We start from the raw sequence: 12,761 nt of genomic DNA, 5'->3' as shown, positions 1-12,761 counted from the left end.
CATGCAGTGGGCAGCAATGGTCCTGCCATAGTCTGTGTTTATCTGTCTTCAGCCTTAGGAAGAAGTAGGTCTTTGAGGAAGGACAAGAGATGGTTGGGCTTATCCCTTCCTCCCCTCAGAACTTAGTGAAAAAGTAACAAAATCCTAGAGATGTTTTTGGTCTGCCCTTTTTTCAGGCTTTGAGGGGGGAAATCCTGTTGACGTCCAGTATGTGGAGCCAGAAGAAGACACAGTTCCCCTGCTGAATTCGACAAGGCTCAAGGTTGACAGAGATCCCACTCTGGCAGCAGAGTATGCCAATCCTTATGATTATTCCCCGCAAAAGCATCGGAATCTCTTGTCAATTACGGGTGTCAACGTTGGCAAGAATACAGGCAGCAAAGATGTTAAAAGCCAGAGAACGACTTCAGTCGGTCAGAGTAGCAGTAAAAACAATCCAGAAAGAAATTCACCAAGGAGGAAGCCACGTTTGAAAGGTAGCATCATGGGAAGTTCCAAAAACTCTCCTCATGACAAGAGTGTCCAGGAGTTACCAGTGAACAAGAGGAATGTGGAAGAGGAGGAGCTGCCGCTTAAGAAAAAGCCCAAAATGGCTGGAGAGAAAAATCCCAACAGGCCCAAGGATTCGACCAGAAAGATGCCAAGAGAAGCCAGTCCTGCCCAATTAGGTCTTAATGAAAACTATAACAAGGGCCTATCCTTGGATACCACAGAGATGAGGCAACAATCCCGGGGGTCCATCAAAGGTGCTGTAGAGTCAACTCTTCAAAAACAGCCATTTCATGAGGACCAGTGGCTTAACCAAGTAGATTCATATATAGCCCAGCATAAGGCAGCAGATGCTGCCAATGTCATCTTAGGAAGGATAGGTTTGGATTCCCAGCAGCCTATTGGTGTTGATTCTGCTCCACCAGCAACACAAGAGGAGGAGGAAGAGGAGCTGGTGGTAGAGGACAGGGAAGGAGAAGTTGATGCAGAGGAAGAAGGGTTTGACTACATACCTGTATTCGACCAACCAGTGAACTGGGAGCAGACTTTCAGGGCAAATAACTTGGACTTCCAAGTGCTGAGGACAGACTGGATTGATCTTAAGTGCAACACTTCAGGGAACCTGCTACTGAAGGAGAAGGAAGCCTTAGAGATCACTCGTGTATTCCTGAAGAAACTCAACCAGAGGCACAAAGGGTAAGGCAAAAGGTATCTTGTGGACTCTCCGATTTTTACTCATAATATAAACTGAACTGTCTGGTCATTATTTATCATTTGAACTGGACTCTCTGATCTTTATTCATAACATGAACTATAGTACAAATACTTGATGGGATTGTACTTGGGATCCTCTAGGCCGAGATAAAGGTTATCAGACTTCACTGTGAATTAGATCGTCCTTTAAAATAACATTGATAATATTTGGTTTATATTCCACCCTTTGGGACAACTTAACAGCCATTCAGAGAGGTTTACAAAGTGTGTTATTATTATCCTCACAACAATCACCCTGTGAGGTGGGTGGGGCTGAGAGAGCTCCGGAGAGCTGTGACTGACCCAAGGTCACCCAGCTGGCTTCAAGTGGAGGAGTGGGGAATCAAACCCGGTTCTCCAGATTAGAATTCTGAAGCTCTTAATCACTACACCAAAGCAACTTTATCCTGATGAGGAAGAGTTAGGGATATTTTTTGTGGCTCTGGTGAATGGGGAGCATGGTATAGGAGCCCGTACCAACTCATCCCCTGATCTTGCACTTCTGGCTTGTCCACTGCTCAGCCCTACTGGGTGCTACAGGGCTAGAACCTGTGGAGACTTGTGGGCCAGACAGTGATTCCTTATTCCACGCCCCTGCCTTCACAACTAGATGAGAAAGGAACAACAGACATCTTAAACCAGGATGTTGTTATGATTTACACACTTTCCAGCTGCTTAGGGAGCGACCTTAAGAATACTTGGTGGGTCAAGGTGGGCCGTAGAATGAGGGTGCTGCAAAGAGCTGTTTCAGGCATGGCACAGTGAGGAGAGTTCTACACGACAAATTATAAACTTAGATTAAAAGTCCTTCTCTTACACAAGAGCATTTTAGGAATTGTAGTTATGGAGGGAGATTACAGAACCCTGATAGAGTTTCTGCTCCTTCCTAATGAAGTCAGTTTATAATGAGCATAGCCCAGTGCATTCTTTCTGTGACTTGACTGCCCTTCTGAGAGGTAAGTGCGTTGTCATGGACAAAATTCCCAACCACAGACAATCAGCCAATGTCACTTCCTGCGCCCAGTGCTCCCCTCCTATTTGTCTGTCCCTCCTCAGGAATTTCATGAATAACTGTGGTTTCTTCCTCCTCCTTCACCACATCAGGAATATACTAGACCAACAATTCCAATGAGGGAAGGTTTGCTACAGAATTTGCCTTTTGAATGGAGGAGGCCTATTTGGTAGGATATTGTTTTTGTGCAGGTGTTAGAAGCATCTGATTGATCCTTCAGGCTTCCAGTGAACAAACAAACAAAAAAAATCAGGAGATTTGGTTCAAAGATCCTCATAAGGACATATCCAAAAGTCTTGTCTGCTTTGTCTAGGCCATTGTAGAAGGATCAGTGGCATGACATAATGTTCCTGTTTATGCAAGAATTAGGCTTATCAAGCTGGTGCTTTTCCTGCACGCTCCCTTGTTCTCACTGTACCACATTTGCAGTTGCAACAGAAAGGAGTAGGGCAGATCAGAAATCTTGCAAGGTTAATACACTTCAGACTTGTGGACATTGCACTAGGTAAGATGCAAGCCAATGAGCAAACATGTTGTCGTCCATTGCAGGCGATTCCAACTGCGGCGCATCGTGAATGTGGAGAAGCGTCAAGACCACCTGCGGGGCAGCCGCTACCTTCTTGAGCTGGAGCTGCTGGAGCGGGGAGGGCGCCTCGTCCGTTTCTCAGAATATGTCTTTGCACGAGAATGGCAAGGGATCAGCAGTGCTGAGGAGGAGAAGATTATGAAGGACTTGGCGTGGGGACGTCGGAGGCATCTGATGGCCAACCCAGGCGAACCAGTCCTTTGCTGGCCTTTGGGCTTTTCCTGGAATCACCGTGCCATGGTCCACTTCATAGTGCCAGGTAAGGGAGAAAATGATAGTTCTGTGGTAGACTGAGTGTTTCTGATCATGTGAAAATAACAGCAGGAGAATAATGGTGTTTGGTCTTTTGTCATGTCAAGGTACGCTAGGTTTGTTCTAAAGGGATTCTTTGGAGTTTAAAGGGTCATTACTGCGGCTTAGGTGAGTTTAGGTGATTCACTTTCTTTTATGGAACTCTTCTTTTTTACATCTGGCAGTCATAGACACACTCATATGGATTAGCCCTCAAAGTCTGTTTAAGACCTTCATCCTCTTTCTCATCCTTCCAAACCTCAGAAACAGGATGCTTCAGATTCTCTGTCACATCTCCCAAATGTTACTAGGACAAAATATTCAATTTTTGACACTCAGATAACAAACTGAAAGAAGAGAAGAGGCAAAACCTCAAACTTGTACATAGAAATGGAAATGTATTGAACCTGTGGTATTCACAATGCTTTTTGAAACTGTCTTCTTCAAGAGTTAAAAAGAGTTTTATTTGTTGCTATTTGAATGAGATATATTTATTTTATTTAAAACATTTCTGTGCTACCTTTCCACCCAAATAGGGTTCCTACGATGGCATACATTAAAACATTTCAACAGTAATACAATTTAAAACAATATAATAATTAATAAACAATAGTTCAATAAAACATATATAACACAGAACACCAAAAACTGGGGATGAGGGCCAATCACTGTTTTGGGGAATATACCAAAGAGAACAAAAGTCTTCATCCCACTGGCAGATGAGGGAGACAAATGACTCTCGCTGAGAAGGGAGTCCCACAGTTTTGCTGCCATGATCAAGAAGGCCCTTTCTCAAGTTACCTCACGGTAAGACACCCAAAGCAGGGCCTGCAAAGATGACCAGGGCATGTTCATAGAGGAGAAGGCAGTACTTCAGGTAGATCCTTTTGCCCTTGCCAAGATCATTTTTAAAATGTGCTTGGCAGTATGTCGTGAGTTCTGTCATGGAGTATCAGTTTGAGGTTTGGTTTTGTGATGCTCTTCTTCTCTGTTTGCCCTAGAACTGAGCCATTGTGAGAGCCAGTTTGGTGTAGTGGTTAAGATCGCAGGACTCTAATCTGGAGAACCGGGTTTGATTCCCCACTCCTCCACTTGAAGCCAGCTGGGTGATCTTGGGCTAGTCACAGCTCCCTTGGAGCTCTTTCAGCCCCACTCACCTCACAGGGTGATTGTTGTGGGGATAATAATGACATACTTTGTAAACCGCTCTGAGTGGGTGTTAAGTCATCCTGAAGGGCAGTATATAAATCAAATGTTATTATTATTAATGTTATTATGTTATGATTTATGGCTTCACTCCAAAAACCAGCACCCTCATGATACCTGTGTGTATTCAACAGAAGCACAAAGAAAACTGTATAATGATCGTCTTAGTTTTAGGATTCAGCATCCTAAGAATTGTAGTCATTTTAAAAAGTAATTTATGGTTGCCAAGATAGGCTTGAAAATAGGTAGGAAATGCTTAGCAACATCTCAGATGATAGAGGTATGACTGAAAAAACATGTCCAGTGGTCAGAGGGTGGTACTTCAGTACCCTTTTAAAAACCATTGCCCCGCATAACTACCACAAACAAAAAAAAATGAAAAAAGCCAAATAAATTGTGCAGACTAAAAAAAAAAATCACTGCAATGTGCTTGATTTATACAGAAGAATATAGCTTTCCTGTGCCAAATTTGGACTGATGTAAAATATTTGTATATTTTTCATGACACATACACTTTTGTATCTATAACTGAAGTGTGGGCTGAATTAGCTGATGAACCAAATGCTAGCAATGTTTTTTTCCTGAAATAATCCATGTGGCCCAGTAAAGATTTTGGACTGACTTGTGTATGGCACATTGGCCAGTGAAAAGCTAGACCAGAGTCTTACAGAATGCTTCGACTTTCCTCTGAGAAAAGTATTTCATTCGCCTATTAGCTTCTGTACCTCTGCAACTGTGATATTGCATAGATGGGTTTGCAACAAACATCTTGTAGCATTTGGGTTGTATTATGATCCAAAATATGAGAATAATTGAGCTCCCTCACCACTGTCCATCTAGCCCAGAACTGAAGAAAGCTAGGATCGAACCCAAGACCTTATACATCCTCTGCCACAAAACTATAGCTGTCCCCAGGGCTTTTTTCTGGGAAAAGAGGTGGTGGAACTCAGTGAGTTGCCCTCGGAGAAAATGGTCACATGGCTGGTGGCCCCGCCCCCTGATCTCCAGACAGAGGGGAGTTTAGATTGCCCTCCGCGCCGCTCAGCGGTGTGGAGGGCAATCTCAACTCCCCTCTGTCTGGAGATCAGGGGGTGGGGCCACCAGCCATGTGACCATTTTCAAGAGGTTCCGGAACTCTGTTCCCCCACGTTCCCCCTGAAAAAAAGCCCTGGCTGTCCCTAAAACTTGTGCAGGAAGCAGAAGTAGCACACATCTTGTCCATTCAGTACAAAGGACCACTTCAAAAACAGCTTTGCTCTGATTCTGTTCTTCCCTTCACTCCTGCTTTCAGTGAAAAATCAGGCACGCTGGGTACTGCAGTTCATTTCAGACATGGAAGAGCTGTTCAGGGTCACCAAGGACCCTCACTTCAACATCATCATCACAGACTATGATAGTGACGACATGGATGTAGAAAAGGCCCTGAAAAAGTCCACCTTGCGCAGGTGAGAATATGTTCCCTGCAATATATATGGTCTGATTGGTACAGAGCATATGAAGGACTGAAGCAGATATAACAGTCCCTATTGGTTAAGAAATCCAGAGTGAGCTTCAGGACCCCCTGTTACTTTTCCCTCCTCTTCTCACTTCTGGAGCACGTTAACTGTTCGCTGTTTTATCTGCAGGGGCATTAACAGCCGTTAGACCTTCCTAGGGTTTCTACTCTATATAGATTTTTTTCAAGCTTGGTTCCATGTCCTTGTAAACAGGAACCATAGTTAACATTAATGTTGCCATAGATATAACTTAGCCCAAGTAGGAGGGAATTTGTACTCAGAAGGGAAATGGTGGGAAAAGGGAATGCCTGATGCAGCCATGTCTGAAAGAGTACAGGCATACAGGTTTATGACAATCTTCTGTATGGGAGACAGATGCTTCTCTGGTATGGGAGACAGATGTTTCTCTGGTGCTTCTCTGGTATGGGAGACAGATGCTTCTCTCACGGCTGGAGATGCTTCTCCGGCCGTGAAAGCCTTCGACAATATATAGATGCTTCTCTATTCTCTGCATGCCATCATAACATCCTTGTGCATGCAAGATTCACACACAGCTGTGTCATCCAGCTATATATTACTATTTTTGTCATTTATAGTCTGCCTTTCTCACTGAGATGCAAGGTGGATTACACAATGTGAGATTAGTACAGTCAATATCAAGAATATTTCCATAAACAATGCCATAGGGTAAATCGATACAAGTTCACAAAGACATAACATTAGCAAGAATCCAATACAACATAGTGGTGAAGTCTATAGTGGTGAAGTCTATGGTTCCAACTCTAGCAGAGTACCTGAGACCCCCTCGCTACAATACAGCCCTCCTATCTGAATAAAAAGCTTTTTTGAATAATTCAGTTTTGCATCTTTATAGAGTACCTTAAATTTACAACTTGCTTTACAAAATATTACAAAGTGAAGATTGGCACTGTTATTTCCCAGCATACAAATGGAAGTCTTAAGATTTGCAGTATCATCCTAAAGGATGTTACATTGAAGTCAGTGGGCTTAGGAGGGTGTGATTTTGTCTAGGACCGGATTGATAGTGAGTTACCTACAATCAGAAAGTTACCAGCAGCGCTTCTAAAGACTGCAGCCCTCAGGGTACTGGATTTCACTAGGTTTCAGCTGCTTTGGTTGCGATTCATGCTTGTTTTGGTTTCATTTACTCAGCTTCCAGACTGAGAAGCTCTGAGCAAAAGGAGGTTTGCTTTATGAGTAAAAAAATAACAAAGTTGTTATCTCGTGTTTCTCCTCAGGTACCAGTACTTGCGACTGACAGGGAATTTTGAGCGTTCTGCAGGTTTGCAAGCCGGAGTAGACCTGGTGAAGGTGAGAGAAAAGATCAGCTGTGAAATCTCAGGAGAGAACTGTATGTTAAGTGTAGTTCAGGGAGGTGGGGTTCTTTTTATACTGTGCCAAAAGTCCTCTCTAAATTGGTTTTTCTCATGCTGAGTAAAATATATAATTATTTATGTAGCTCTTTTCACTTGTGATTTATTTTACTTGAGGAAAAAGTGGAAGGAGAGAGGAATATGCCAGCTCTTCTCAGATTTTTAGAAGAACGTTGGGGCAGGGGCAGGAAGTAGCAAAATAGTTCCAAGTAGCCAAAAGGTAAATGGGTTTAGACTACAAACAAGGTATATTTAGATAAAACATTTGGGTTTAATGTCCTAATTCACACAAGTGGCTCACTAATGGAAAGAGTTGCTTGCAGAGATAAAATAATATCTTTTCTTGCAAGTGTCCCAAGAAAAACAGGGCCACTATTTACCAGGGATATCTTAAAAAATGAATAATCCAGTCAAAGCAGTGGGAGTGTTGTGCTAGCAACGCATCATGTCTCTGAATTTTATTATTCTATGTCCAACTCCCTCTTTTAGGCTAAAAGGCAAAGTCCACAATGACCGGGTATTACTGTTAAGTCCTCTTATGCATGCATGCAGGAATCCCTTTAATATGAAACTCTGTAGATATAAGAGTCTGACAGAAAGGTGTCTCTCCTTCCAGGATCCACATAGCATCGTATTCCTTTGTGATCTCCACATCCATTTCCCGGTAGGGATCATCGACTCCGTTCGGAAACACTGTGTGGAGGGGAAAATGGCCTTTGCACCCATGGTGATGAGGCTGCAGTGTGGTGCGTCCCCACAGTGGCCTGACGGTGAGGAGTCGTAAAAAAGGGTTTTTCTCTGGGCTGTGGTCAATGTTACCAAAGCACCAGGCTGTTGACGTTTGCAGGTTGCTGCAACAAATGAACAAAGGGAATGAAGGCCTTTGCTTAGTATTATGGAGACTACTGAAGTAGCGAATTCTTACATCAAAGGGAACAAGGAAGGTATTTAGGATAGCAGATATGGCAAGCACCTCTGTTTTTAGAGACTGCAGTGTTCTGCAGGTTGGGATTAGGAGGCCAGATGTGTACTTATTTTTGCAACTGACCCTCTCTGTCAATATCTATCAAATTTTTCTACTGCTCTCCTTCTAAGAAGCTTAGAGCAATATACATACATTACATACATCCTCCCTTTTATCTTTACAACAACAACCCTGTGAGATAGGTTAGGCTGAATGAGTCTGACAGGCCCAGTGAACTTCATTGCAGAGTTGGGGTTTGAACCTGGATCTCCCCAGTCTATGTGAGACACTAATCACTACATACGTTATCTCTCGCGCTCCTCTCTAGTAAAGCTCCATATGCAGTAGTAAAGGCTTCACAGTCACAGAGCCTGTGTGACACAAACAGCTAAAGCATTGCAAAGAAAACCAAAGAAGCTGCATAACCTCCATGCATGCTACATAGACGGGATGGATTGGAGTGTTCTGCAGGCGAGATCTGATCCCAAAGCTGTCTGGCCCCTGGCATCTCTACCAAAATGTCAGCAAGGTTGGGCCATTATGGCAAGTAGCAGTGGAATTAAGAACTAGTAAGTGAGACCCTGTGTGGTGTAGCGGTTAGAGCATCAGAGTGGGATTGGGGGGGACCTTGGGTTCAAATCCTGAGTATGCCATAGAAGCTCACTTGGTGACCTTGGGCCAGTCTCTCTCATCCTACTTCACCTCATAGGGTTCTTATGAAGATAAAATGGAGGAAAGGAAAACAATGTTATGTCCCTTGGGATCCCCATTGATGAGAAAAGCAGAGTATAAATATCGAAGTAAATAAACAAGCCCTCTGTGCACCCCACAGTGGGGAATGAATGTTAGTGAAATTGCAGCGTCTGACATGAACAAAGAGTGATCTTCACTCCCATATTGGCTTAAAAGTAAATCCTAGTGCTATCAATAGAATTTACTTCACTGTAGGCAGTGATTCAAGGCATAAGCCTTTCTCTCTAAAAACAAAACAAAACCAAAAAAAACCCTCACACAGAATGCTAGTATATCAGAGGGAAAGCTGGGCTGGAATTCTTTTCCCTGAGATGTTAGGATTTTTTTGTATGGAGAGAATTTTGTTGTAAGAAGGAACATTCAGTCATGTGAGCTCCCAGTTGTAGCTAAAGTGGCTGATTTTTCATCTCACAAAGAACTAGGCCCCTAGCATTGCCAGGTCCCCAATGGCAACCAGTGGGAAACTTACCGTTGGAGAAGGGACTTTACCATCGTCATGATGTCGATGAGCTGACGTTGCTGGGGCTGTACTGATATCTCTTCCTGGGCATCTGGAAGTGATGCCACTATGTTGTTGGGGATGCTCTGGTATTTCTCAAATACTCTATGGTTTTACTATAGAGTTTTTGAGAAATGCCAGAGCATCCCTTGCCACTTCTGGTTTAAACTGGTCATTAGGCCAGCGCACCAGGACTTCCCCCCTTTTCCTTCTCCCAAATTTCTCCCGCTGATGCCCAAGGCACCAAATTGCCAGAGGCCTCCTGCCAAAAGCAGGTATCTGGCAACCCTATAGGCCCTGTAAGGGCAGGCTAGGAGAGGTACGTTGTGGAACCATAATCATGAGGGCCCACCTATTGCATATTATTTCCCAGCAAAGAACGGTTGTTAAGAAGACTGGTTTGGGGATTTTTCTGAGGAGAGATGTTTTCTTTGGTTTTTTTTCCTCTATTAATCAGTTGCACAAATCTCTGTAAGCAGTCAGGTGCCACAGATGGGTATTAAAGCATTACTTGTTAGTCATAATGAGTGCAATCACTGCTGATGCTTTGGGGATTTGTCTTCGCAGGCTACTGGGAGGTGAATGGCTTTGGTCTCCTAGGTATATACAAGTCTGATCTGGTTCGTATTGGAGGCATGAACACCAAAGAGTTCCGAGAACGATGGGGAGGAGAGGACTGGGAACTCCTGGACAGGTCAGTGGGTGCCTCAGGTTATCTCTGAGAAGCAGTTCAGCTCCAGTTGTTTGTACTGTCAAGGGCATCCAGTGCTGCTTCGCATTCAGAATGGATACCCTCAGTTAAAAAAGAAAACAACCCTCTTATAAATGAGCAACGTTTCTTCAGTATTTTTATTCACGTGGGTTTTCTTACTACCTCATTGCATCCCATACATGCATCCTATTGCACTACTGTGCTTTTGTTTAGCACTTAGGTGCTTTTTAAAAACTCTACCACAGTGTCCCCAGAACTGTTTTTCTATGGATTCATCCTATAACACTGCTATAGTGCTTATGGGTTTGTCAGCATATGAGCAGAGCCAGTCGTGCTGATTCTTAACCGCACAATTGTTAGAAGAATCCCACAGATATGGGATACTAAGTTTGTATGGCGTGCTTATCGGTGGGAAGATGTGGCTGTGTAGTCTGATTGGATGAATAGTTGGAGATGTTACTCAGTTAAGATGTGCTAACCTGTTTTTCCTTTACGGGTTATTGTAAGTTAAAAATGGATAGAATTTGTTTAGTGATGATGGGAGGGGCTGCAGGCTTCAGAAGTGAAAGCTGATTGGCCAATGCTGACAACAGGGGGTAGTTAGTTGGAGTTGTTTTGCAGGGGTGGGGTAGTTGACTCTAGCAGAATACGGTTCAGATGTAATTCTCAATTAATTTGGTGCTTTTCAGTTAAAGTCTCTGGAACCCAAAAGGACAATAAAACATTGTGGAACCCAAAAGGATAATAAAACTACACATAGGGTTGAGGAAAAAGTCCCACATTCCTTACAAACAATGATGGCATGAGGAACTGAAAATATAAATAAAATTGGAGGAGGGGAGAAGCCTGTAAAGCTTTACATACACATACTGCTCTAAAATTCTAAGTAGCTTTGTTGCTTTTGTGCTTCTCAATATTCCGTACAGCTAGTCTTAGTAAATTTTTCCATATCATACATAAGAGCGCTTTTTAGTCCATAGCACTTTATTGTTAGAGTAGCAGAAGAGGACCAAATTTCAAATGCAGCTGTGCCTCGGAACCAGGGTCAGTTTTACATTTGAATGATAGATGCAAGGCCCAGTTCTAAGTGTCACTTGTGGTTCGACCCCAGGGTGAAGCTTCCAGAGAGGAAGGGAGAGATTTGGCCCAGGCAGCATTTCCCTTTACCTCAGCACCTTGAGACGAGAAATCATATCTGTGAGACGTCTCTCAGCCTGAAACTGCCTTAAAAACAGGACTAGGTTTTAAGCAGTTGTAATCATCACTCTGTTGAAATTTCCCTCTCTTCTCTCAGAATCTTTCAAGCTGGCCTGGAGGTGGAACGACTCTCTCTCAGGAACTTCTTCCACCACTTTCACTCCAAGCGGGGCATGTGGAACCGGCGCCAGCTGAAGAAATGACAACATTTGCGCTCCTGAATCTCAGCGTGCACTTTATCCAGGCATATCACCCAAGTGTATTTTCTCCCTCTCCCCATGGAAATCACCCTACACGGTTGGCTGTTTACACATGTATGTGTAACAAGAAAAGAAGACAGCAACGGAAAGGGGAACTTTTCTCTAGGAAGGGTGGGGGAATCGGAAGAATATGAGCCTGTATGTAGCATATTCAATGCAGAGAGTGGCTTTTGAAAGCAAGCAACACATTTTCTCACCAGCAGTTCATGAAGGGACATGGAACATGGACCTTTCCCTCCAACTAAAGGATAATTTAATGGCCTTATCAGGTTTTACTGGAATACAATCACTTCTTTAAAACAAAAGTGCAAAAGCAGTGGTGCAGAAGTAATAATGCTAAGAGACTTCTGAGAATTCCCAAAACCTTAATGTTCTGGGTCTGGGATCAGTGAGACACAGTGTCCTGGAGGACCTCAGATCGTTGGAGGGTGGATCCTGTAATACCAGAAGAACTTTAAAGATCCAGTCAATGGAGTCTGAGGAACTGGAGCACCTTGCACCATGTGTTAGAAAGAGGAGTGCACCCTCATTAGGTCTGGTACAAGTTATTGTTAATGATGCAGCTTCTTCTCTCTTTTTTGAGATACTTGAAAAGAACATTCTGAAATTCATTCTGCCTTTGGACCAAATTCTCCAGTGTGGCTTGTGAATGCCTCCTCATGCACCAGCCTAACTGGGACACATTTGAGGAGCTGGTGGGTTCCCCTCCTCAGTCAAAGCAAATGATGCTCTACTCAGGTATAGCAGAACAACAACAAAAATCCTTAGGCCTTACGTGGAATCAAAGGTGCCTTCTGACTACCAGCATCTTTCTTGGGTTAATCAACAACTCATTTGAACTAGCATCACGTGGGGGGTGAAACCTCACAAGGACTGTTGTCGGTGATAGGAAAATAATTCTGTTGATCCTGACAATCATATGAAATGTGACTTAGGGAGCATAGGAAAAATGAATTTTTTATTTATTTCATATGCTAAAACATTTGGTGAAGGAGAGAGTCATTCATACATTATGAGACCACCCCCTCTTTCTTGAACTCAGTATGTAGTGTAGCATTTGGAAGATTTATTTAATAAGTTATGATTTTGCTATTATGTTCTGGAATTGATTGTGCATGAAGAACAGTTGCTCCCTCAATGATGTAAGAA

The 12,761-nt window shown here is 43.2% G+C and overlaps 1 protein-coding gene across 1 annotated transcript in view; it reads left to right on the top strand.

Moving 5' to 3' along the window:
• B4GALNT3 (beta-1,4-N-acetyl-galactosaminyltransferase 3) overlaps positions 1-12,209 on the top strand; it is an 86,860-nt gene extending 74,651 nt beyond the window's left edge. The window contains exons 14-20 of the mRNA XM_054987693.1: positions 177-1,185; positions 2,804-3,099; positions 5,629-5,782; positions 7,093-7,165; positions 7,844-7,997; positions 10,011-10,137; positions 11,450-12,209. Coding sequence (XP_054843668.1) covers positions 177-1,185; positions 2,804-3,099; positions 5,629-5,782; positions 7,093-7,165; positions 7,844-7,997; positions 10,011-10,137; positions 11,450-11,555 — 1,919 coding nt within the window. The 3' untranslated portion in view covers positions 11,556-12,209. The remainder of the gene's footprint in view (positions 1-176; positions 1,186-2,803; positions 3,100-5,628; positions 5,783-7,092; positions 7,166-7,843; positions 7,998-10,010; positions 10,138-11,449) is intronic.
• The last annotated feature ends 552 nt before the right edge of the window (positions 12,210-12,761 follow it).

The sequence above is a fragment of the Eublepharis macularius genome, chromosome 9 (assembly GCF_028583425.1).
Source record: "Eublepharis macularius isolate TG4126 chromosome 9, MPM_Emac_v1.0, whole genome shotgun sequence".
Taxonomy (NCBI): Eukaryota; Metazoa; Chordata; class Lepidosauria; order Squamata; family Eublepharidae; genus Eublepharis; species Eublepharis macularius.
The sequence above is the reverse complement of the archived record's forward strand: the minus strand, read 5'-3'. Positions and strand labels throughout refer to the sequence as shown.